A 26,985-nucleotide genomic window follows, 5' to 3' on the forward strand; every position below is an offset into this window, starting at 1 on the left:
TCCTCGCCTCTTTCGTGGCTGTAAATAGGCCCTAATACTCTTTGACAGTTGGAGTTAGTGAGCTGGCTGCAGGGGACGGCGTGTCAGGTTGCTTATTTCCCTCATTATACATGGAACACCTGTGTTTAACTTTAACAACGTCGAGCTGCAGACTCTGGATCAGCTCAGCGTGCTTTATTTTACCCTCCAGTCCACTTCTTTAACGTGTCTGAGGATTATCAGGCACTTTTTGGGTAGAAACGCAAACCGTGCGGTGTGAACAATGACCCGAAACACTGGTTTCCTCTGATTTTCATGCCTGAAGCACGATGGAGAAGTTCCTTGAAGTAGCCCCGCACTCTCTGGCTCTGGTGCTGTCGCAGCTTCGCAGAGGAGATGAAGAGGGCTGCCCATCATCATCATCACCACCACCAGCAGCGGTAAAGTTACAGCATCACACCGGCTACGAGGTGTTCGCTAATTTCAAAGCTGTAAACATGCAGCATTTCTGGAACAAGGCGCTGACAGAGGCGCTGTCTGAGATCTTCTTCCTCGGCTGGATCGATGAGCATGTGCTGCTGATCCAGGGCAAAGAAGTCCACCTCCAGGTCCTGAGGAACGGATGGACCAGACGGACCCTCAAACCACCACAGGGCTTTGACATCATGTGTATAGGTGAGTGTGTTACACATGCATAATCATGCTGTTGGGCTCAAGTTGCACAGGCAGTCGATGCTTTACACTTAATTTCATTGTGCATGGTTTTAGAAACAGCACTGAAGTTGCTGTCGTGTGTTCATATGCAATGTTTTCTCCTGTCCTTGCATGGGAGATGTGGCTTGCAGCATGGCCACAAAATAGTCCATCAAAGCAGACTCATGCACTAGTAGAAAAAAAGAAATATAATTTTGGAAAAGTTGCACACTTTAGCAGTAAAAGCAAGCGTTTAGAGAGTTAAGAGTGTTAACAGTAAGTATAGTGTGCTGTGGCAATAACATGTAATTAAATCTGTCAAATCTTGGCCTCCATACACAGAGCCTGTCAGAATGAGTCGACTAGATGGCACAAATAAAGTCATTTTAACTGTGTTTAACTCCTGTCCACAGCGTTAAGTTGCATATCATTTAGCAGTACTTCCTTTTACATTTAATATGTGTCTGTCCAGAGCTGTGGACTTGAATCAGACTGAAGTCACATGAATGAGAGCTTGGACAGATTTCACTTACTTGAAACTCGCCAAAGACTTAATACTTAATAGCAAAAACATCCAAGTCTCAGGTTTTTAAACCATTAAATCCCGAAACAATAAGAAAATTCATTAAAGTGCATCAGGGAGACCTCGCATAGCTGTCCACTTTGCATAATGTTGAACTGGAGACTGGATTAAGGAGTTGCATACTGTAATGAACCACAAAACTAACTCAAGTTAGAGGTACTAACTCTTTGGAGAAGCTTTAAAGTTCGATTTACTGATATTATAGTATTACTTGTTGATGTTTTAGCTAATGTGATTGTTTATGATGATTGAAGTGTCTTTGGTTTCTCTTGATAAAGAGATCTTTTCTCAATTACCATAAAACTTCAGTTAGTAGCCCGGGTTATTATTTGCTTAAATCACTGAAATCAACCTACCTGTATTTGGGACAGGTCTTTAATTCCTCTCCCACAAAACTGTTGCTTATCAAAGATCGGAAAATACCATCAAATTGTTTATTTAAACCAGTATGAATATTGACTGTTTAAAAATTACACTTCAGATAATATATGAATTATGAATCATTCATTTGATTTAGCTCCGACAGAAAGCGCATCAGAGGGAGAGAGTTACGGCACTTGAGGATTACAGCACCCAGCATACCGACACAACTGACTCCTCAATAAGAAAAAAGCAAACTAAGTATTTAAGGAAAATGTTCAAATGCTGAAGGTCAGCACTTAGAGACCTGAAAGACTTGCAAGATCCTTGCCTATGAAAAATTGTAACTTGGACACGTCCTCAAGGACTTGAGACTTGAGATTTGCTTTGTAGGATGAGTGTCGTTACTCCACCTGCAAACTGGGGGCTCAAAAAAACAACTCTGCATCTGTACCTGACTACTTGGAGGACTCTTTCCTTTTAAACCAAAGCATTACAGTGCAGAGGTTTCATCGGGATTATTTACACAGTGTGCAAAAACACAGCCTGTTTAAACTCTACAAGAAGGCTGAATCTTTATCAGAGACCGAGATTGGGTTTGACAAGATTTGAGATGTAGACTTTTCTCGATTGACTTGATTGACTCAAGACTTTGGACCTGCCCCAAGAGACCTGAAATATCTTTACGTCTTGTCAGCTTCAGCTTGTGACCACAGTTTCTCTTTGTCTGAGACTGTTACCTCTGATAACCTATTGTGAATACCTTTCCGTTAAATGTACCTGCATGCAGTTTGTGGCCCTTCAGAGCTCTGCTGGTTGTTTACTGATCCAATTTTCTCCACACCTCTTTAATAGCTGCCAAAATACTGCTGATTGACATTCAACCCAACCTGACTCTCCTTTTTATAATTGTGCTGAAAATACTTTACCCTGAGGTTTTTATTTGATATGTCTACTCCCTGTGTCAGTCAAGACAAGTTGCACGAAACCAGTCGTAGCTAGTCCGATGAGAGGAGTTTAGGCAGCATCTCGCCCTATAACCTCAGCTGCTTCATATCAGGTAGGTTTACTCATTCAGAGAGAGGAGACTTATGCCCAGTTCTTCTCCAGTTCAACATTCCCACACTCGTACTCATCTTCTCTTGACAAGGCTATAACTCATGTATGTGCTGAGGCAGGTTTGGACGACTTGAGGTATTGTCAGCGAGTCTAACCGCTGCACCCATCATACTGCCCTTATCTGAGTGTGTGTGTATGCGTGTGCGTGCAAATGAGAGAGAGGCGTGCAGCATGTCATAGATTACCTTATTTATGTCTGTTTCACAATGGAGCCTCAGTTTCGATTGTCAGACCCGTTGGTGAGCAGCATCAAACTGTAGCGGAGACATCAGAAACAGTCAGAAAATACCTTGTTTGGTATGTTGAATATATATTGAATCTTAAAGTAAAAGCTTGTCTAATTTCACTGCATTTAACTCAATGCACTTGTCCTGCAACTTGAAGCGTATATAAGTAAGTATATAAGTATATTAGCATTGCTTCCAGCAGAGCTTTCTAGAGAAAGGGAGAATAATGCTAATTTAGTAGCATTAGTATATTCTAAGTATATTAAAGGCTGCACTTATTAATATTTTTATATTACCAATGAGTCAAGTGACTTTGTGTAATGTAACAGGTGTTGCTCGTAATGACAGTTATCACCCAAATCTGCAGTTCCCTTTAGTTCTAGAGAGCGTTTTAATGCCTTTCAGCTTACTATATTGGTTCACTCTTACCACTCTCATCGACCTCAATTTCAGCAGCAGCAGGCAGCTGTTTTCAGTAAAGAAATAAAAAAAAAACTCTATTGAACCCACCATACAACACTACCTGCCCAGCAAATGGCAGATATACACAGGTACCCACTAACAGGTTAACATAGTGGAACATTTATCGGCTGAAGTGCCAAACATTTCCCTCTGGTGGTGGTGGAGACCAAAAACAGAGCTAAAAGGAGCATGACAATTGGACTGACATTAATCAGGTTGCCAAAAATTTGACTGAAAATGAATGCTTACAGTAAAGCTTCAATTAGAAGCCTCATCCCAATTAAACACCTGCTACCTTTTGACTAGCCCGGTGTGGCTATGCAGTTTGACAAATAGGCGCCTGTTTCAATTAGACGCCTGGTCTGGTTGCCAAGCAGTTCATTTTTTCATAGAAGTTCTTCGGATGTATAAAGCCGGGTTGTTTGCTACCTTAAATTATGCGTCTATTCCTTGATTACCCTGTAAGTTATTCATATTCATTTAGTCCATAAGGGTCCTCAGATCAAAAGAATGAAAAGTTGTGAATATTGCTGTAACAGGATAAAGTGATGTTGTGTCGGTATGCTGGGTGCTGTAATCCTCGAGTGCCATAACTCTCCCTCTCTGATGCGCTGTCTGTCGGAGCTAGATCAAATGAATGATTCAAAATTGGTATATTGTCTGAAGCTGAATTTTTGAACAAGTCATATTCATACTGGTTTAAATAAACAATTTGATTGTTTTTCCCATCTTTGCTGAGCATCAGTTTTGTGTGAAAGGAATTAAAGACCTGTCCCAAATATAGGCCTGTTGAAATCAGTGATTCAAGCAAATAATAGCCCGGGCTCTTAACTTAAGTTTTATGGTATGTTGCTATGAATCTGCTGAATGTTTAAATATGCAGCTGTCTATCATATCAGCTTATGTCAGAGTAGTGTTTTCAGCATGTTTCTTCTGACCGAAGTGGCCAAAATCTTGTAGTCTGTATTTGTGTTACATAATTATCAGTGTCGGGGAAGCTACGTTGAACGCACAGCTTTGCAACCTGCTAGTTACTTCACATTGGATGAAGTTGAACTACAGCAAAGATACGTCAAGGAGAAATCTTGCTTGGTTTACTAAAGTTATTTAGACAAAGTAGTTTTTAAACTGCTTTGTATACAATGATGAAATTGACTATGTGATACTAAATTGCAACAAAATTTAATACAGAAAAGTCACATGCCACAAAAACAGGCCACTCAAATCAGTTAACTACAAAAATTGCCCACTTTTTTACATACATAAATAAAATACCCCACTATAGGGAATGAAAAGAGTATCACCAAGAGTTTTGCAGGATCTCGCAAAAGTACATCTTTTTCCCCCTCCATGTCCCTTAATGGACTCCATAAAAATTGTTGACACTGTTACACTGTTAATAATACGGATAATTTTTCAACTCAAACTGTAGCATTTGTTTGACTCTTCTGATCAGACCGTAAATTTGAGTGTGTATGGACTTTTCATACACCTCTACAGCTCCCTTTATGTTATCAGATCTCTACATTGAGCTGCTAGACATTGATTTTACGGAACTGAAAACCTTCTATACCTTAGTATCCGTCATAGTCCAAAGGTAAATCTTAAAATAGATTATTTTTGTGTCGCCGCTGCTTTTTTTTTGTGTCTGTCTGTCAGATGAAGTGACGTATACTTTACTGACAACACTGAAGCAAACACTGATAAGCTGTGGAATGTTTGTCTTATAGCTAATAACTCACCAGACCCTATAATGCCAAAACCAACAGAGCTTACATGCTGCTGGTCCACATGCAGATGAGATACTGACAGATTTCTGTGCATTATAAGTTTTCCCACTACAAAACCAGGATAGATATTAACTTAGAACCAGTTGTGCAATTACAGTGCATGTCACAGTACAGCAGATTGCGTCACATTATTGTGCAGCATAATCAACCTTTAGTTTAACAGCAAGCTCATGTGAATTCAACCAGGAGTTAAATTTTAACCATTTAGCCTCTTTGAGATGCCCCAGAACAACTCTAGCATGCAAAACATTTTTGGGGTGGTGTTTATTCTAATGAAAAATGTCCTGTAGTAATGATAACAGTATCCAGATGAAAACCACTGCAGTGTTGATCTTTTTAGTGTGAGCTGCAAGTTTGTGTGTGACTCATTTTCTCAGCTGTGGTGTCAAGATATGAGTTTGCAAGGCAAGTTCAAACAAAGTTCAGACAAATTGTTCACCATAGACTGTTCATTAAGTTTGTGCGTAGACAGTCAACATTTGGAATAATGTATACCAGAGAGATTATATGATGATATTGTCTTTTATTAACAAGATTTTGGACAAATAAGTATGTTTACTCAGACGTTATTAAGGCTGCAGGGACACAGGAATGGATTAAAATCTCCATCAAGTAAATCATAAATAACAAACTATATCATTTAAGTTTTCATTTAAGTCAAATAGCTGTTGTGAGATGCATTTTGAGTCATAAGCATATAGTGCATTAACTCATATGACCGCCTCATGTTTACATAATGCAGATTATTCCCCAAACTGCCTGAGAATGTGTTATTAGGGCCAAGAGCCAGAAAGTAGCTGGATTACAACATTTAGACAAAAGTTGTGGATTTTCAGCTGTGTGGAAACAAAGTGTTTTTTTTTTTTAATACTGACGATTCAATCTGATTAACTGAGGGACTTTGTATCCGCTAGCAGGATATAAACAATGGACTGGGAGGAGTGGGTGCTCGTAAGGAAGGAAAAGTGGAGCATTTGTTCAGGAAAACACTATGGCACTGCAGTCCCTGCTGTAGCCCAGGTCTCCACTGGAAGGAAAGGGAGGGTCCCAGTAGAGAATTGGGGGAAATGTTTAAGGCAGCAGAGAGATTTTTGTGCCGTATATCTTAATGTCAGACGTGTTATGTAGGCTGTTGTTGATGAAAAACTTCTTTTGTCTCTTTAGTCTGTGTCTGGCCTAGAGAGCTTACTGTGAAATAGACATGTGTTGTCATAAATGTTCCACTGGAGGGCAGACCACCGGCAGAAATGGTCCTGTTTGCAAGGAAGTTGGATGAAGTTGTAACAGGCCACAAATCCTTTACTGCCTGACAGCTCAGGACTACTGTCTGAAGCAGCAGGATGGTAGTATCCCACTTTTGATTTGTTAATCTGAACACAACGCAACATCCGTGTTGGATTTATCCTGCATGCAGAGTTCATTAAATTACTTTATATGGGTAATATATTGGCAATACAAGCCTTCAGAGACACCCAGTCTGCTTTGATTATTGTCGTCTTACTCTGAACTGATGTACTGCACCTAAAAGGTATTCGATGCACAGCTACAACAACATTAGCCATTAGCAATAGCTTTATGGATGTTGGTCTGTCTGACTTGTAAATCACTGACTTTATCCAGCGCCATCATCAGGTCACATTTTAATTTGTCTAATACTTTGGTTTTGACCGTATAACTGCGAAACTAAGCAATTCAGCTGCACTTTGTGATAAAGGGATACCGATTTACAACCAGCCTTGTGTCGTAGCAATGAGGGTAATACATGCAAATGAACTGCAGTAAATGTTCCTCCATTTAATCAGCGGCCAGATCTCCCTGCTCATATCATAGCTCAGATCCACTGGATGATTCATTTTGCATTTGTTGCTCAAACTACATATTGTACTTCCCCATTTTTGTGAGCTAGCCACCACGGATGTAAAAAGTAAAGCCATGCTGTTTCCTGTATTGTAAAATGGAGGGTGAGGAAACTGAGATCAAAGAGTAAAACTAGGCACTGCTGATAAAATATGAAACAAGATTCTGTTCCTGGGTTGATTGTTTCAGGTCTAAAATGTTTTCAGAAACATGTTCTAGCTTACTGTTTAACTGTAAGTTGAGATTGTCTGTTACCAGCCGGCCACCATATTGTTTCCTGTGGAAAACGGCGAAGCTCACATTGAGTCACCCACCTGGGGGAGCGTTATTGGTCCACTGTGGCGCAGTGCATTCTGGTAGTTGTAGGTTTTCTACCTCTTGAGCAAAAGAAAATGCCACAGTCCTTCTCCTCAGTTTTCTCTGGTCATTTGGCACCAGTCCTATAACAGATATAGTGGTGTAATGGCGTCCTGAGCAGAGAAGTCATGCTACCTCTGTCTGTGTTGCAATCTGAGCTTCTCTGTGGGTTGATGTTGTGGCCGTGCCAGCTGTTTGTGCATGTTTGTGCATGTGAGTCCCTCTGGCTACCTAATCACTGCCGCTCTGCCCAATCCTCATACGGCAGCAACTGCTGATATCAAGACAACATTATCACAGAGGCATAGCGTCCTACCTCCAGTTCCACCGCCAGCTCCGTTATCAATTTTGCAGTTGTTAGCGCTGCTTATTGAGTTAGGACTGTTAGCTTCTAGCTGCCTGCTCATTCACCTCCATGTTGAGAACCGTGTGCAGACAAACCAGCCCCAGACTCTGAATCATATAGACATGCTCTGAATGTAACACACAGCTCATCTAAGTGCTTATTAGCAAATGTTAGCATGCTAACACACTAGTGAAGAGGGTGAACATGGTAAACATGATACCTGCTTAACATCAACAGGGTCACTGTGAGCATGTTAGCATGCCAGCATTAGCATTTAGCTCAGAGCGCCACCCTGCTGTGCCCAAGTGAAGCCTCACCTAGGCACTAACATGGCTGTAGGCTCGGTAGAAAAACAAAATGTGTTTTCAAAATGTCATCATTCATTTCCACCAGACGTGTATTGAACCTATGAAGGTCTGCTTCAATAATAAAAATATATGAATCACCTCTAGGGCTGTAACTAAGCATCCATTATAATTAGTGATTAATTTTCTGATTAGTTTCTCAATTTGTCAATTCATCTGTCTCTGCAAGATTTAAGAAATAGTGAATAATATTGTTATGGTTTCCCATAGCTCAAAGTGATCTCTTCAAATTTCTTGTATCTGAGCAGTAGTCCCATGCCTGAAAAAAAGTATTAAATCGTCACATATGAGCAGATGGAACCAGTGGATGTTGAGCATTTTTGATTGAAAAAGGACAGAAACAATGACCCATTCATCAATATTGTTGCTGATTATAATTTTCAGCCAAACAACTAATCACATTTGGAGTCAGCAGGATGTTGTAGGGGTTATCTACAGCCATATTCAAATAATTGTAGTCAGTGTGGATACATACATGTGTTTTTCAGAAAACCTCTTTCCACTATGTGGACATCCTGCTATTTTTTCCTCCCAGTTTAGTGAGATTGTGCCTTATAGAGCATTTGAAGGATCTCAGATGTTCAGCAGCGATGCAGGAATATTTTCTGTCCATATAACAGACAGCTCAGTCCTCGTCTATGTGGTGTCTGTCTGCTTCTATCTTGAGTAACTGGCTCTTTAAGGGAACAGCACTCAAAGGTAACAGCTATGAGATCATCGGCTTGCGTCGTCATGGCAACAAAGGCTGTTGCAGCACTACTGAGAAATAAAATGGCTGGCGTGGTGTCGCTCTCCCTCCTCCTCCTCCTCCTCCTCCTCCTCCTCACCCCTCCGTCCCTTTCTCTCCTCTTTCTCTTTGGTATCAGTGAACTGGAGCAGATTGGTTGTGACATCGTCCCCCCCACCCTCCTCCTCCTTCCTCCACCCGTGGCCTGTCCTGCCCTCTCACTTTGCTCCTTATTCTGTCCCTCCAACCGTCCATTCACACTCCACACATGTGAGTCAGCAGGAGTCTGCAGCTAGCAGGAGCTGCCACTCTGGACGTGATTAAGGTGATGCTTTGGGGTTTTTTTTTCCCTTTTCCACTGACAGCTCCACACAGTATTCGTAACTGAATCAACCGGTGGAAAGCACTAACGAGAAAGACACAAATCAGCACCTTTTGAAATGCTTCCCTTCAGGTTGTGGCCCTGTCAAGTCCTTAGCTTCAGGTGAGACACAGAGAGAGGAAGGAAGGAGGCTGAAGGGGCCCCACATCCTTCAAGAGCAGAGGTTTGAGGGGAAGAAGCGAGGAAGCAGGGTGAGGGTTGAAATTCAGCCAAAAGATTCAGAGCTTGAGCTATTCCCCGGACATCATCTGAGGGCTGAATATTTTTATGTTTTTTCTAGTGTGTGTTTGGAGCCGTTGATATTTGCTCTCCTCTCTGCCTTATGTATGTCCTCGATCTCTCCCTCTCTCCCTCTCTCTTGCATCCTCCCCTCCCCTCCCCTCAGCCTCAATCACCCAGACACAGACGCATGCATGCTCACGCAGAATCGCGCGCAGCAGGCGGATGCGCGCATACACACTTTCTCTCACACACACATACACACACGTACACACACACACGTACACACACACACACACACACACATACTCACACACCCTTCCTGGAGGTGCTGGGAGCAGCTGCAGCATTAGCGTTGAAAGAGATTTGCCGTTGACTGGAGTTTGCATCCCCCCCTGTTAATGAATGGATGCTACAGCGATAGGCTCGGGAGCTTCTTCCGTTGGATTGCGGGAAACGGTGGATATCTATTCTTGAAATTTATTTATTTATTTCTATGCTCTCCATTTTTTTCTCCCCACCCTCTCCTGGTGTGCTGTTGTCGAAAGGACGATGGGGTCTTGTGCTTGATCGGATAAAGATGGAGGTGAATGTGGCGTCTCCGGTGCTTGGCATACTATTGAGGTTTCACTGCCCATTAGGGTGAATGGAGCTTTTATTTCTGTTTTTTTTTTTTTTAAGTGGGCTCTTTTGTTTTCCGGGGATCGGCCGAGCACTCCTGTGGTGAATTGAGCTATTGTCGAAGACTGGGCCTCTTAAGCTTTGAATCTTTGACCATCCATCCATCCCCTCCCTTCCTTCCCTTGTTACCTTCTACTCAAAAGGAACAAGCAGATCCCAAAACCTCCACTGAAATCTCTCCTCACCGTCCTCCTTGCTTCCAATGCCCCATTTCCCTTATCTCTACCCCTGCCCCCCCACCTCTCTCCTGCTCCCTCCTCCCACATCAGAGCGGCTACGTAATGTGCCTCCCTACGCATGCAAATGGGGATGCTACAAATGGTGGCTGGGACTGATGCCGATGAAAGGGTGATGCCTCGCGCAATCACCTGCACCTCCGCCGCCGCTGCCATCGCTCCAGATCAGCCTGGGAGAGCCCAGCAGCCGATGACAACCACCCACAGTGCGAACACAGTCGTTTGTAGCTTGCTCGTGGATGTAAATGAGATGTGTGTATGTGTGTGAAGGTGCACACTGGTTCCTGCCATGTCTGGTGTGTGATCGCTCTAGCGGGACGTTCTTACTGATGCGGGGGAGGCACTGAGCCTGAGGTTGGTCGACCTCCCCCTGCACACCCCCCCTTCCCCTACCTCCCTCCTTCCTTCCCCCTTCTCCCCCATTCCAACCTCCCCCCTCCCCTCCCGCCCCCTTATCCCAGAAGCCCCCGGGGGTGAAGGCCACCTGGTAAAGGGGTCACGATGAAGAAGAACCGCAGCAGCAATCTGCGGCGGGCCTGGCCCAGCTCGGAGCTTACCGAACGCCCGCTGGAGCACAATCTCTCCCGTAGTGAGAAAGACATCCGTGTGCAGAAGCAGCATCTTCCTCCCCCTCCTGCTCCTCATTTCTCTCCGTCCCCGCCAAGTTATCGTGCGCCAGGTGAGTCTGTGACGCTCCCATCACGGGAAGCTCCACCCTCTCACTACGCAGAGCAAAGGCACAGTTTGAATTTGGGGCAAAGGGCAGAGTTCGAAGTGGACAAAATGTGTGTGTTATCAGGTAGGAAATGATATCCTCCCCTTTTCATTGCTTCTCTAATTTATTAGACAACATAAAACAGAAATAGAGAAGACGGAGGAACATTTTAGGCACGATTGAACACTAATTTGGCTTGTTTTGAAATATATCTTTCTGCATCTCAGTGGGTCCAAATACTTTACACTTATTGACATATTTACTTCTTCATATTTACTGACCCATATTTAGAAATATAGATAAAACTAATGGTGCAACACGATGACAACATGGGCATTCATCAGTTTGTACCATTTAAATAGTTTTTTCCATTATGTATATTTTATGTGTCCAAAAGTTCAGCTACGGTACAACACATCGTTTGCATCACCTTTGCGCCAAATTTTCGTGACAATTTATACTTTGTGATTGTTGAGATTACGCAAGGGCTTCAAGGCCGTCTCACATTGCAAAAATCAGATCCTTTCTGTGTCTTTTATTAGAAATATCTGCGTATTTTTCTGCTGCTTTCTTGCTCCATTGTAAGATATGAAACCAATACTACAACCTCATTCAACCTCAGTCCCATACTATATGATGCTATACAAGCACAGGACAGGGGGATATTTTTTGGGAACAGATTCACTGGCAGATCCAGCTTTTCTCATGTTTACTAAAAAAAAAAAAAAAAAAAGAGTGAAGCCCTCGTAAAGCCACATAAAGCTTAAGGGGCTGTGATACTAAGCAGAGATAACGTCATCGTGTTGCTTAACTGACCATTCAGCTGAGTGTGGTGAGGAGGCAGGGCCCTGCACAGATCTCAGCTCAGGTAACACAAGTGCGGAGAGTAAAATGATAACAAAACTTATTTAAAAAGACAACAGTGATCAATAAGGCAACATTAATTCTGTTGGTTATATATAGATATTAGCATAGGAGGCTTTCATGGTGTATTTTCTATACTGTATTGCGTGATTCACTATTGATCACCAGATTTAGGTCAGGGGACAGGGTCAGCTACAGCACAGATGCTGCAGTAGATTCAGTGTGTTGCTTTACAACCTTTCAGCAGGGCAGATGTTTGCTCTCACGGGGGCTTGAAGCCGGGCCGTCTGGTTGTAGGATGATCTCACTACTCACTACTGCTGACAGCAAAGCCAGCTTAATTCAACAAAGGCAAACAGGGAATTTCTGTGTGTAAGCTCTCAACGTGGCGCTGGAGTCAGTAATATTTTGTTATATGTCAAATAAGTTGGGTTTGATCGGGTGAGCTTCATTTTCTGTTGAATAACGAGGTTTGCAGGTGATCTCACGCTACGGTTGCTGCAGCAGCTTTGCTAACCTACGAGAAACAGGAGGAACGAGAGGCTAAAGGAAGCACAGAGAGGAGGGGTGGAGCTCTGCGAGGCAGCATGCAAACTGCTGCCGTTTGACCATTACATCATAGCTTCACACGCTGCGCCTGCTGTTCATTCATGATCTAACAGTTGTGCCTCCTCCTCCTCCTCCTCCTCCTCCTCCCCCCTGCAGGTGACGTGTCTCCGATCAGTATGTCACCTATCAGCCAGTCACAGTTCATCCCGCTGGGGGAGATCTTGTGCCTGGCCATCTCTGCTATGAACTCTGCCCACAAGCCTGTCAACCAGGAGGCTCTGGTGGAGCACCTCACTGCCAGCTTCCCAGGTACGCTCCTCTGACCTCGTTTTTAAAATGGGACTGCGCTAAAGCATGCAGAGACATTATATGGCATATGTCGTTGGTATCTGCAAAAACTGCTAATGTGCTAGGGTAGATATGATGATAACATACACCTGTCCATGTGTCACAGCTTGGTTTATCATCTTCTGATTTGTTGCTTCTTAACAACCTCTCACTAATATTTCATGTTATACAATCTAACATAAAAACCAGGTTCAAGGAGCGAAGCGCGGATCTATGTAGGCTTTAAACATCTATTGATCTCCCCTGAGGGCTCTGACACATTTAGTGATTCATTGAGAATTAAAATATTTCACTCCAACAGCATCATAATGATTCAACAGGAATAGATCTGAAATGATTAGTTGATTAGTCAATCAACAGAAAATGAATCGGCAACTATTTTGATAATCAACTAATCATTTGTTCCAGCACAAATGCCACACATTCACTGTTGTCGGTTTCTAAGATGTGAGGATCTGCTGCTTCTCTCTGTCATATATGATAGTAAACAGAATACCTTTGGAATCTGGGCTGTTGTTTGGACAAAATAAGACATCTGAAGAGGTCTCGCTGGGCTCTGAGAAATCATGGCGGACATATTTGATCATTTTATGACAATATATAGACGTATGTATAGAAGTAACTGCAGCCCTGAATTTGAAAATGAAATCCGCCGTTAGTGAAACAGGTCTAAAATGTACTAAAACAGTCAACATCTTCAGCTCTCTGTCCCATCCTCCTCTCCCATGTTTTACCTTTACACTGTTTTTGGTTTTCATAAACACACATTGATTTATGTGACACTGTTTATTATTTTGTAGTTTAGATATTCTGTTGATAAAGTGATTTGAGGAACGTAAACCAGTACATTTACATAAAAAACACCTGACCAGTATTTATTGATGAACTTGAATATGGTGACATCATGCAAATAGCACATTTAATGTTGTTGCAAATTATCTAATCTTATTATTAGTGCTGGGCAGTAGAGAAAATCAAATATCTAAATATTTTTGACCAAACACATCAATATCAGTGCGATGATATATACTACCCAGTCCTACATATTATTTTATCTTTCCTTAATGAACAGGGTTTTTAAAAATGATTTCTAATAGCAGTTCTCACATAGAGAAAACAAAGATTTCTCAGGGTGTTTTTAAACTAGGTTGTGTTTTTTTACTCTCAAAATTGTTCTTCTTCTTTACTTCCAGTGTCACTCTTAGTTTTGGTGAAACAAGCCTAAAATAAAGAAAAAATACAAAGGTTTAGAAGCACTGGTTTATCCACTGTGTAACTGAGTTGTCGGTCAAATTTAATGGGAAGCGTGTTCCTCAAATTCGTCTTTACTTCCATACCATGCCACAGTGGAAGGGAGTTGAACTTATAGATTGCATCATTTCTGAGTAACAGGGGTGATGTAATGTCATGCAACACAGTGCCCTGCCAGACAAAGGTTATGAATGGTGTTTGAAATGGACTACTGTAAATGTTGATTTAGTTAATTTATATAAGCTAAGCTTGAGGTGATTAAATATCCTCAGGAGTCATCTGGGAATGGGAGTGTTTAGTTTATTAAGTAGCTGTTGTTTTTACATACAGATTAAATCTTAGATTGCGCTAGGGTGTCATTATTTTAGCAGAAACAAGTCATGGACATTCCTTAAAATGTATGAGAATTTGTGTGAGCTCTTGTTGGGTGAATTAAAGAAAGATTATTCAGCAAATAAATAAATAAATGCCAGTTTGTGTAAAATTAACCTCAAACTTTTTAAGGAGTTGCAAAAAGACCTGCAATTATTTTTAGCAGTTTCTCGAGGATTTTAAAAAAATATATAAATTACGTAACATTTCTGTTTTATTTTATCATTAATTTAAAATATATATATATGTATATATATATATATATATATATAAACATAAAGGAACATTCAAAGTAACAGCTGTTAAAAAAAAACTCAGATGTACCCACCAGTGGTTCTGTGAACAAATAATTCATTCAAGTGCTGTCACCCAAAATTAAAACTAACTTTAAGTTCAGTTTAAATTCTTATCAGATCACAACATTTCCAAATATAGCAAATGTGTCATGCTCCACTTTAGATAAATGTGAAGAAAACACAATATATCTACAATATGTGATGTAATGGTGCATCCATGAAAAACTTTGAGCAGTCTAATTTAAAAAAATGTGATGGGAAATTTAAGGGGAAAATTTTACAGTAGTAGTTAACGGTACCTCAGTTTAGTTGGATATTAAAACATGTCTCAATAATTAGTTATTTGTTTTGTTTTTTTTGTTTTTTAACCAGTCTTGGGTTCAATCATGCTCCGAAAGAAATGAATAAACCCCTCACACCATCCTCACCCATCTTTCATAATTTGTTTTTATATTCGGTTTGCCTCTGGTGTGATATACATGTCTGATCTACATTTTAATTGATGTTAAAACATGCATTTGGTGACTGAAACATCATGGAAGTACCACCTTTTATTCATATTAAAATAGCCCTCAAGCAAGTTTTTTGTTGTTGCTCCTTGAGAAGCCATTTTTGTATAAATTTTCAAGCAGAAGTCCTCACTTTTAACTTTAGAGTTTTTTTCTTAAACTATAATCTGTAAATTTTGATTATTTTACTGTCTGAACAAAATGTCCTGTGTTTGAGCAGTTTAAATATGAATACAATCTTTAACTGAAATTTCTAAACGCTGTGTGATCTGTGTTTCCTGCAGGCGTGCCTACACCCAGCTCAGAGGTTCTGAGACATACCCTGAACATGCTGGTGCGAGAGAGGAAGATCTACCCAACTCCAGAGGGCTACTTCATTGTCACCCCCCAGACCTACTTTATCACTCCTTCCCTCATCAGAACCAACAACAAGTGGTATCACCTGGATGATCGGCTCCAAGAGCGCCAGCCACAACAGTCACAGCAGCAGCAGCAGCAGCAACAACAACAACAACAACAACAGCAACAACAACAACAACAGCAGCAGCAGCAACCTCAGCAATGCACTTCGCCACAGTCTGGCAACGCAACGCCATCCACACCTGGCTGCCTGAGAGAGAGGCCTTCTCGCAAGAATCACAATGACTCATACAACTCCTATCGCGAAGACTCGTCCAGACTTCACAGCAGTAAGTCACCAAAGGAGCACAGGGGAGATTCTTATCAAAGTAAGCCGCCCAAGGATCACAACGGCGGGGAACCTCCACCAAGCACTTCAGCCAAGGAGCACCGAGGAGAACCGCCGTCATACCCTTATCCCCCTCTTCCCACGTCCCCTCCTGTCCAGCAACCGCCGCCTCAAGAGCCCGCTGATAAGAGCAAAAGCATCACTTCTTTTCCTTATAAAACTGACACTCTGACCAAAAAGAAAGAAGGAAGTGGTGGCGGCGGAAGTGGCGAGAAGCAATCCAAAAGGTTCGGTCTCAGGCTCTTCAGGCTGAGTTTCAAGAAGGACAAAATGAGGCAGCTGGCCACCTTCTCAGCCCAGTTCCCCCCAGAGGAGTGGCCTCTTCGTGATGAGGAAGTGCCAACCACGCCCATTCCCCGCGAGGTGGAGATGGAGATAATCCGCCGAATCAACCCTGACCTAACAGTGGAGAATGTGGCAAGGCACACGGCGGTGATGAAGAGGCTGGAGGAAGAGCGTACGCAGAAGAACAAGGCGGGGTCTTCAGCCCAGCACAGTGCACGAAGCAGGAGGGGGAGGGGACACAGGAGGGCCCCACATGGTAAGTCTCGTTCACACAGCAAGCCCCGCACCTCCAGGGGAGACCCGTCTGAGGGCTCAAACTGGGACCTTTTGTTCATGGAAAGAGATTACCGCTTCTTTAGCCACTCGTTAGTTCGCTCGCCTCGGGAGGCCATGTACACCTTGGAGCGCAGGCGAAGTGGAGGCGCAACATACCTGGTCCATAGCAACCCCAACATTACTGAATCGTACTGCCCTGTTACCCCTGAGTGGGACGTGTCTGGGGAGCTAGCCAAGAGACGGACGGAGATGCCCTTCCCTGAGCCGTCGCGCGGGACATGCCAGTCCAGAGTGCAGAGAAGTCACAGTCACAATCAGGACAGGAAGTCGCGTCACGAGAGGTCAGATCAAGCTAAAGAACGCTCTCGATCCATGGACAACTCCCTCAAGGGCCCGTCGCTGGGGGCGCCAGAAGACTTCGAACCCACTCTGGAGGAGCGTAGTCATTACTACACTGATGATGGCACCCTGCGCGCCACGCAGAAATCCTCCCACTACTCAAGGATCATGTTCTCTGCTGCTAAGTTCCACTCTGATTTTAATGTGCCTGATTTGGGGAAAGGGAGTTTGGACGAGTCAAGGATCCGGAGTACAATGGAGAGGAACAAAAGCAGAGACAGCTTGCCAACGTACAATGAGCTAATGGGACTTTCTCCTAAGCCCTCAACAGATGAGTACTTCCAGTGCAATACGTCAAATGAAACAATCCTAACTGCCCCTTCGCCTCAGGCAAAATCAGAATATGACACATTAACCTCATCAGGGGGACTCCGAAAGGGCTCTCCGGCTGACCGCCAAACGCCTCACCTCACCTCTCCTCACACGATGGAGTACAAAGAGGACTTGTCGGCAGCAAAGGGACAGAACGGCTCGGTGCGACTGACGCCAAGCCAGACGCCAGAGCCGGCGCAAAATGCCCGTTTGACGCCACACCAACACAATGTAGATCCCGGAGGGGGAGGAGGCGGTATGGTGATCAAGAGGAAAGAGATCTTCAGCAAGGACACTTTGTTCAAACCTCCACACAATGCCTTGTCCACAGGCTACGTGGACAGCAGCTACACCAAGTCCGGCACATTGCGGAAAGCCTCACATGCCAAATCAACAGAGGCCCTAGACAATCCTGAGCCCCAGCAGCCTTCCAATTCAGCCACTTCCTCACCGGCAGTTTTACAGGGCTGCTTAGAGCCAACAGTCCCCTCCGCCTCCTTTGACTATTATAATGTATCAGATGATGAGGAAGAAGAAGAGGCAGAGGAGGACTCGCACAAAGAGTTGGCAACGGCAGAGGACAACAAAGACCACGGGGAAGTGGGTGGTAACGGTGGAGGCAGTGGTGGTGGTGGGGAGGGAACCATGCAGTGGCTACTGGAGCGGGAGAAGGAGCATGATCTGCAGCGGAAACTGGAGACCAATCTGACCTTACTCAGCCCCAAGGAGACGGAGAACAGCAGCAGCCAGAAGTCGGCCCACTCTGCCCGTTTGGACAGCATGGACAGCAGCAGTGTCACGGTGGACAGCGGATTCAACTCCCCCAGGTATGTGCTACAGTGAGCTGTGACACCAGTCAAACTGTTTGTTATTAAAATGTTAAGTCTTGGCATTGTTGGTGAAGTGTGGGAGGTAAACTCTGGTAGAACACAGTGGGACCTAAAATATCCCAAAATGTCTGGATTGCTGTCAAACCACATGGACACATGGGTTGAAACATAAGTAAAAATCACTCCATTTTTTAAAAGCAAAATGATAGGTGGTGGTAACTGAACGCTTCAAGGCCAAAATAATCTTTTTATTTTCTTAAAACAAGAATAATTTTACCCTGAGGTCCATTCACTCACTTTTTTGAGCATTTAGCTCTCAGTTTTCCTCAGTGGGTGAAGTTTGCTCAGTCTTCATCATGTGACTGAAGTATGGGGGTTGATATATGCATCAAATTCAGGTCTTGACTTTATCTACACACAATGGCCCCTTTTTAAGATACACCTGTACAATGTGATTCAATCAATCCTATACAGTATCTGCCTTTAAGAAAGTCTGTACAGGTGTACCTAATAAAGTGGGCACTAAGTGTTTGTCTGTGTTGATATTAAATATAATGTTTTGCAATTTTAGGAGCAGCTTTCACTGACATGTTCCTATGGTTCTATTTAATCAGAAAAATGTTGATAAAAGAGTGATAAGGACCAGTTTTACTGCCTCAACAGAAGTCATTTCTGAGGGAGAATCCACTCAAGATTGAACAAATTTCAGTCTATGAGCTCATTAGCTGATCAAAACACACACATTCTGAAATTAAACTAATTTGATCACATATTCTGACTTCTTTTGTTACTACCGGTTTCAAGCTAAACAATAAACAAGGGGAGATATGGAGAAAATCAAATTACACAATATTTGTTTACCAAATACCTAGGGGTGGGAATCACCACAGGATCCATGATACGATACTATCAGGATACTTAAGTCATGATACAATATTATTGTGATTTTAAATATGTTGCAATATGCTGAGTATTGCAGTAAAATATATTGCGATATATTGTGATTTATTTCCTTTTTTTTTCAACTGTAAATTATGTCCCCAAAGGAAAACTTTGTCAACACCTGTTGTATCTAATAAGATAATGTTTTCAGTCTGTTCATTTCATTTCAGTCAATTTTTTTTCAACAGCAAAATGTATGTAGTGGATTGAAAAAAAACAACTTTTTATATTATTCTAGGAGGCTACCTAAAGTTTATTTTTGTATTTGTCATATTAATAATTTGTATGATAAAAAAATTGATATTTGGCACTGTATGACGATACGATATTGCTGCACAAAAATATTGCGATACTATGCTACATCAATTCCCCCCCCCCAGCTAATACCTCAGTATCGATATTTTTAAGTTGACAATTGGTGCTTTCACAAAATATTCACACAATGAGATTTTTCATCCCCACTAATTGGGCATACAATGACAAAATGGGTAAAGACAAATTTGAGAACAGCTATAAAAGTCTAGAGAGTTCACATACGATATCACGATAATCAAAAAAGACGATACATAGTCTCATACTACAATACCGACATAGTATTGATATATTTCCCAATATTGTATTACCTGTATTAATTCTGTTGGTTGGTGTATGAATAACTAGAATGGTATTTAAAGAAACTTTCCCTCATCTTGATGATAACAATGCCGTACTAACCTTTGGAAATGATTCTAATAAATTAATGTTTTTGTCTTAACTTTGGATGAAACAGACCATAATCATAGTAACAAACAACCTCTTTATAAACGCATGTTATGTACATTAACAAAACAGCTGAAGCAAATGACACCTGGATAAAATGCATTAACATGAGAAGAATTGTTTCATCTTTAGATAAACAACTGTAACATCTATCAAAAAAACAGATAAATGAGGAATCAAGCCTTTTCTGCTTCCTCAGAAGTAGAAGTAGATACGATTTACCAGACAGTGACCAGAAGAGATAATTTAGACAATTTAGTATTGCACTTCCATAAAGTTGTTGGACTGATTTAAAAAAAGAAAAAAAAAGAGAGATCCCAACTTGTATTGGATTAAGCTCCAAATACACTTCCCATAATGCAACTTAATGCAGTCTGTCATTAGCAAGCCCCAAAGAACAGCACTGGACTTTGAGGCCAGTTTTACATAGAAGTCAATGTCGAATCCATCACATGATGTCATGAGGCCCAAAAAGACTTTTTCCATAGACTTACATTTTTTGAGTGTCACAGCCCCAACAAAATGATTTCTTTCACTATCAGGATTTGATCCATTCGGTCTGATAACATTTGTTAAGCATAGAAGAGTCCCATTTAAGTTAGCAGAGGGCTAAACTGGAAGTTAGCTGCTCAGCCAGCTGCCATAAGTCTAATGCGCTCTGTGGGCACTATGCGAATGATCTGGATACTTTAAAACTGGGAAGTTAAACTTTTGGCCTCTTGGGCCACTGAGCAACTTTCATAGGAGTGAATGGGGCCTTGCTTCCGACACTGTATCCACTTCTCTTTAAACATCCATGGTCATTGGACCCTCTGACCTGTAACACAAACTTCCAGTCAAAATTTCTCAACCTTAGATAGGGCTTGGCGATATGTCCTGAAAACTAAATCTTTTTAGGCTATATCTTGATACATGATATATATCTTGATATTTTTAAATCTCCTCAAAAGCACTTTATTAATGCTAGGACTGGGAGACAAAATTAAACATGACAGTATTTCTGACCAAATACCCTCTTTGATGCAAAAAGTTGTATGGATCACTACACTTTTGTTAAGTTCTTTTTTTTTAAAAAAAAAATATTAACACAATGAGATTTTTGATTAATAATCATGAACACTCTGAATATAAAGATTAAGTGGGTTAGGGCAGGCATTAAAACAAATAAAAAGTTTGGTAAATTGATAAATTTACATCACTTTTACTGTAATGCAGCCTTTAAAATGAAGGAAAAAACACCATTTATGCCACATCACAATACAACGATATCCAAAATCTAAGACAATGTATAGTATCATATCTCAGTAATGATATGATGTCTTCATATTGTCCAGCCCTAACATGAGATAAGAGGGAATAACCCCGATGACATCATCTGGGTTTTAGAAAGCTCCCTCCAGAGTCACAGAAGACATTATAACGCTGTTTTCACGGGCTGGTCTTCATGTGAAACATTAATGGAACGCTCATTTCATACATGCCATTAAAAAAATGCTACATATGTACAGTATGCTTCTGAGATAGCGTACACTTGAGACATAAATGTTGGGCTGAAATGAGGAATGTAGAAAATTTGTAACATATATTTGTAGTGTATAAATGTTGTGATTTAATTTATTATCAACTCCTAAAATGTTTAAGGCTTATCCTTTTACTCAAAGATGCTTTTAAGTATTTTTTTTAATATATCTTTATGTGTTTCCAGGGTGAATGACATAAAAAGCTTCTTTTATTACTCTCAGTAACTATAATGTATCTGCTTTTTTCTTCACCAGTTGCAATTAATCTTAGTGGTAGATTATTCTTCTCTCTAGCCAAGCACCACTTCTGTGTTTTTCTGTGTATTATGAAAGCAAACACTCGACTTTCTGTTGTCTCCTGTGCAGGACGCGTGAAAGCCTTGCATCCAACACATCCAGCATAGTGGAAAGCAATAGACGGCAGAATCCAGCGCTGAGCCCCGGCCACATCGGCACCAGTGGCATCGGACTGCCATTCAGCTTTCGTGCCATCCCAGAACCCCCCACCACACAGCCTGAGAAACTCCAGAAGTCATCGAACTGCCTGGCCTCCATCACCAGCGTCTGACAGGCAGCACAGACTGAGACCATGAACGGTGGTGGAGGAGAGAGGAAGTGAGGTGTTTCACCATTTTGACCATCACTTTCCTCAACCAATACACACACACACACACACACACACACACATACACATAAACACACACACAATCACACACATCTTCAGACTCCTGAGAATCCATTTACTGGGACTGTTACAAAAACAGGCATGGCTTCAAGAGACTGTTCCCACAGCTTCAAGAACTTTACTGCAAAAAAGAGAAGAAAAACTACAGATTATCAAGACCACTGTAGGTGAGGACACCTACCAGAAGTACTTTGATTTTTGGTGACATGGACTCTAGTTTGGCTTATATCAAGATTCTTGATTATTGGTATTGGAAAGTAGTAGACTATAGGATTCAAGTTACATTTGGAAATATCAAAAAACTTTTTATATTACTTAACAATACATGTCCAATTAAATGTTCTCCTTCCTGAAATAGCGTCAAGTTCTTCAGGACAATTCAATGTATCAGCACAATGTCGAGACAATAAAAGTTGATCCTGAGAACAATGAATGAAAGATATAAAAACATAAATCAGCTCAGATTTGTGTACCGCAATGCAAATGATGTATGTATACTCGATACTTTTGATATCCTAATTATTATAATGGTGGTATTAAAGATGCTATGTGACCAAAAAACGATGTTTGGACAGAATGAGCTGCACCTCACCCCGCTCGCATGTACATCACAGACACCTCACAAAACAGTCTTACCATTATTTACTGTCTGATGTAGAGCTTTGAGTCATATCTATGCCTACTTTCCAGGGAAGTGTGTGTTTTCTGAGCACTTTAAGGAATTTTGTTCTTCGAAACTGTGCCCAAGAGTTTAGATTAAAATCAATTTGTGGCCTCGGAAACAGCAGTTAAGGAAACAATCTTACCACAAGGTCCATTTGTGACTGTTCTGGAGCTTTCAGTCACGTCACATGATCTTCCTCAACAGAAAATCAGTCTCAATACAGTCATTAGGAGGAACTGATTTTAATTATTAATAGGTTTCATGAGTTTAAAGCATGGTAATATTATAAAAATGTTTGTTTTTGAAAGGATATTCTGAGCTTTTTGAGTCACTTTTGCTTCTAGCTTTCACTTCTTTCCCCCATGAAACAGCATAGACTTGCTGCATTGTGGGAATTGTAGGCAGAATGGGTAGACTGTAACCACAAGCGCTACAACTTTCAAACTTTAAATGGTCAGTTCATCCAAATTTAATTTTAGATTTCCACTAGATAACAGTTCAAAACCTCGGGTTGTTGAAAGTTGATCAATTGATGAGTCAATCAACATAAAATTAATCAGCATCTATTTTGATAATTAGGTCTTTATATAAGACAGAAACTACAAATGTTAATATTTCCTGCTTTTCATCATTGTGCAAAGTACATTTTAAGGCATCTACATGAGCTTTGGGATGTTCTGAGGGGTATATAGACCCAAAAATTAAAGGTAGATTAATCAATAATGAAAATGACAACTACACATGATGCACTGTGGGAATTGTAGGCAGAATCAGTAGTATATGTGACTATAGTTGCTACAACTGCAGGAGATGTGGATGCCAGTTAAAGAGTTTAAATGGTTACTTCAGTAAAACCTTGATTTGCTGACCCTGGGGTCTGGGCATGATCCAGAGTAACCAGTAACCAGTACTTACTAGTAAGCAAACATTATTATTGAACTGAAATGAGCAGTCAGTTGACAGAATATTAATCAACTATTGTGAAAATCAGTTAATCGTTTGAGTCATTTGCAACGATGCCACAAAGATCCTCATTCCAGCTTCTTAAATGTGATGATTTGCTGTTTTTTCTTTGTTTTTCAAACTGACAAAAATATCTGAATATTTACCCTTGGGCTCAGGAAAATTGTGATAGGCATTTTTTTTAACTATTATCCAAGTTATGGACCATCTTTTCCTCAAACATTGGTGCACTTGAGGAAAAAGGGTTGTAATCTTTAGATGACTCATGAAAAGCCTGTATTTGTTACATGGCTTGTTCATGAGATATAAAAAAAAAAGATGGTTTCAAACTTTGGTCTTCATACTAGGAATTCCATGTATCTGGAGTTTGCTTTTTGTTCATGTTTCAGTTCTTTGAAACTTAAATGTCTTGGGATGGTAGAAGTCCCTTTAGTGTTGATCTCAAAACCTCAGCGAAGAAAACCAGAACTATATAGAGAAAGGCAGATACCATTAAGAGAGAGAGGATGTTTGAAATAATTTGGTTAAACTAGTATATAAGAAACATAAGTGATGGTTACAGCAGCCTAACTGCAGTTTTGTGGATGAACTATAGATGGAGCCAAAGTTCAAACAGTGGACCAGATCTAGCACAATGCTGCAGCTTTAGAGGGTTAGACAACACTGTGATACACCAGGGTGACAAAAACAGCTCATATATGCCATATATATTCATGTTGAAGAGACACCATATTATTAATGTGGTGGTACCTCAACATGGATACACATCATGAACACTGCAGAGCCTTCAGAGTATTGTTTCATCTGAAAACAGTCATTTATGAGCCTTACACATGATGCATCAATGTTCTGTATTCATCTCAGAGAAAGTCATGTGATCATGAAAAACCTACAACCAATCATTGTAAGTATAAGCACCCAAAACACGGACTGTCAGGGGAGGAACATTTGATCCATTTCAGAACACTGACCTTTGAAAAGCTCAGACCGAGCGCCCTCTAGTGGTGAACAGGTTGTATAACAAGCAGCAAACAGCTGTGGCTGAGTTGCAGCAAATGTGTGACACCTGAAGCTCATCAAACTGATCCTATAAAGGTAAGTGGCTTATCCTCAACATACCACCAAGCTGCTGTGTTTAAAATGGGTCAGAAGTCAAATATAGATGTTCATTTATGTAGAGCAGCATTCATAGTACTGTTGAGCGCCTAAACTGAAGCCTCGATGTTTTTGATATTTTTCTGCGATTTAAATCACAGTTCATAATTATAACATATTGGATGTATCTTTATTAAATGGTGGCAGCACCTACGGTATAGTGCAGTATGCAGTGGCATTTTTAGGTAGAAAAAATAGTAGGCCAACAATTTTGCAAAGATTCAAAATTACAGAATGTTATAATCTGACATGATGCACTGTTTCACATTTCTCACACAGGTGATAATCAGACTGGGCATGTACTCGTTCTCCTCACTGTGCTGTTTTTCTGCTCAAGTCCTCATTTCTTTGCGTTGTCACTTTGGCTAGTTATATTTGCCCAATTTTACTGCGTTTTCCTGCCACTGTCATGTTTGGTAATCCTCTCAGAAACATGCTTCAGATCCTGGAAACTTGTTTTTGACCAGGCTCCATCACCTTAGAACAAATCACACAGGAAGCCCTAAAAATGTGTCTTTTCTGACCAGTTAGGGACTGTTCTTTACTCGTCAGAGGAGCAGGGTGGCTGGGATATGATTTTGTTTTATTTTTATATTTTGACCCTTCCCGAAGCTACAAATATTTTTACTCAAGCTTCCATGAGTCACTGGCAGAAAATGTATGACCTGCCCTCTATAACATAAATTAGATATTAGATTTTAAAACCTATCCTATGAAGTTTGAAAGTTAGAAGCTGAAGACAAAATCCTAGAGTTCATGCATGTTGGTTAGGACATACAAACGGTTTATTTTGGCCACATTTTAAATGATACGTACAATAAGTTTACTGATGAAACATCACTGTTTTAAGCTCAGATTTGTTATTTTATTTTTATTTTTTTGATGACAGAAGCTTTAGGTGCACATGATATGTCCAAGGACCAACAGAAATGTGAAAATCCAATGATAACTTTTGTGTTCTTTAAAGAAAGTATCCTTTGGTTTGGAGGACATGTTTTCTTTAAGAATCAGTAGCTGAAATAAATACAAAATACAACCATTTAAATGTGTATGCCCCTCCCTTAAGCCACATTAAAAAAACATATGTCCCTCCCCAGTGCTTAAAAATTATTTGACATGCCTGCCCCTTTTTGCACCAACCCCCCTCAAAAGTAAAGAACACTCCCTTACACATTTTGTTCTGGGGAGCAACTCCACATAAAATGTGATTATTCTTACCTGCAGTTTGGTTGATAACAATCTTTGTCAGCTGGAGAGCACCAAGGTTTTAATCTCAAATATTTTTTTTACAAGGCAGATTATAGAATAATGGTGAATGACTGTCAACAGAAGATTTTTATGTCATGCATTAATACAGAATTATATTTCCTATAGCACCACTATTTCTGTTGCCAGCAGGTGGAGCTCCACCCCAAATGACCTTTAGCCTCTGGCAGCATGAATTTTACAGAGTCTTTGCTACCAGAGTGATTATAAACTTCAGGTGTACTGAGATTATAAATTGATGTATTTTAAAAAGCAATTATGAATGTATTAGATTAAAAAAGACCAGAGTAGCAATGACAGATCTGATTGATCAGCTGCTCTCTGATAACAGAAAACAAATACATAGTAAAGATGGAATATGATCAATACTACGACTGCACCCAACTTATGTTAGTCAATCGGATTTTGCTGTACAGTACGAACATTCGACTATTTGTTCTTTCTATATAGTTTGAGAGGTTGAGCGATGTTTGGCGGGACGTTCAGGGTGACAGCAGCGTTCACGTAATGTTGTGAAAAAAGCCAAGTTAGCCCTTTAAGTGAATGCATGCTAACTACACTAACAACAAATTGGAAATGTGTAACAACATTTTTTGCCAACACATGATATCAAACAAAAACCAGACTATTTCAGGTTGAGTTGCTGTGAGCTGTAAATTCACCTCTTCTAAGCAGAAGGCAGAAGATGACATTACCTTTGAGCCTCTGGGCAACTGCCTCCTTGTCACTTAGGCTCACTTTGGGTCTGGGTCCACAGCTGCCTGCACCGGAGAGCAGCGTAAAAGCGAGAAGTGCTCCCTCTGCAGCTAAATCTGGGGACGGAAACATCTCCAGAAGTACACTGCACACTGACTGACGAACGGCTGCTCGCCTTGAGGAATCTCAGTCGACTGA

The 26,985-nt window shown here is 41.0% G+C and overlaps 1 protein-coding gene across 2 annotated transcripts; it reads left to right on the forward strand.

The window, feature by feature from the left end:
• The first annotated feature begins 36 nt into the window (after positions 1-36).
• Positions 37-22,604, forward strand: stox2a (storkhead box 2a). 2 transcript variants are annotated; one of them, XM_033624577.2, is made up of 4 exons: positions 37-654; positions 12,668-12,820; positions 15,572-18,134; positions 21,725-22,604. In XM_033624577.2, the coding sequence occupies exons 1-4, from the start codon at positions 309-311 to the stop codon at positions 21,924-21,926; spliced, it is 3,264 nt and encodes a 1,087-aa protein (XP_033480468.2). In that variant the 5' UTR covers positions 37-308; the 3' UTR covers positions 21,927-22,604. The 2 variants fall into 2 exon arrangements, with proteins under 2 accessions (XP_033480468.2, XP_033480469.2); XM_033624578.2 differs by lacking the exon at positions 37-654 and adding an exon at positions 9,663-11,062.
• Positions 22,605-26,985: the final 4,381 nt, after the last annotated feature.

This window comes from Epinephelus lanceolatus, chromosome 3, assembly GCF_041903045.1.
Source record: "Epinephelus lanceolatus isolate andai-2023 chromosome 3, ASM4190304v1, whole genome shotgun sequence".
In the NCBI taxonomy this organism is placed as follows: Eukaryota; Metazoa; Chordata; class Actinopteri; order Perciformes; family Serranidae; genus Epinephelus; species Epinephelus lanceolatus.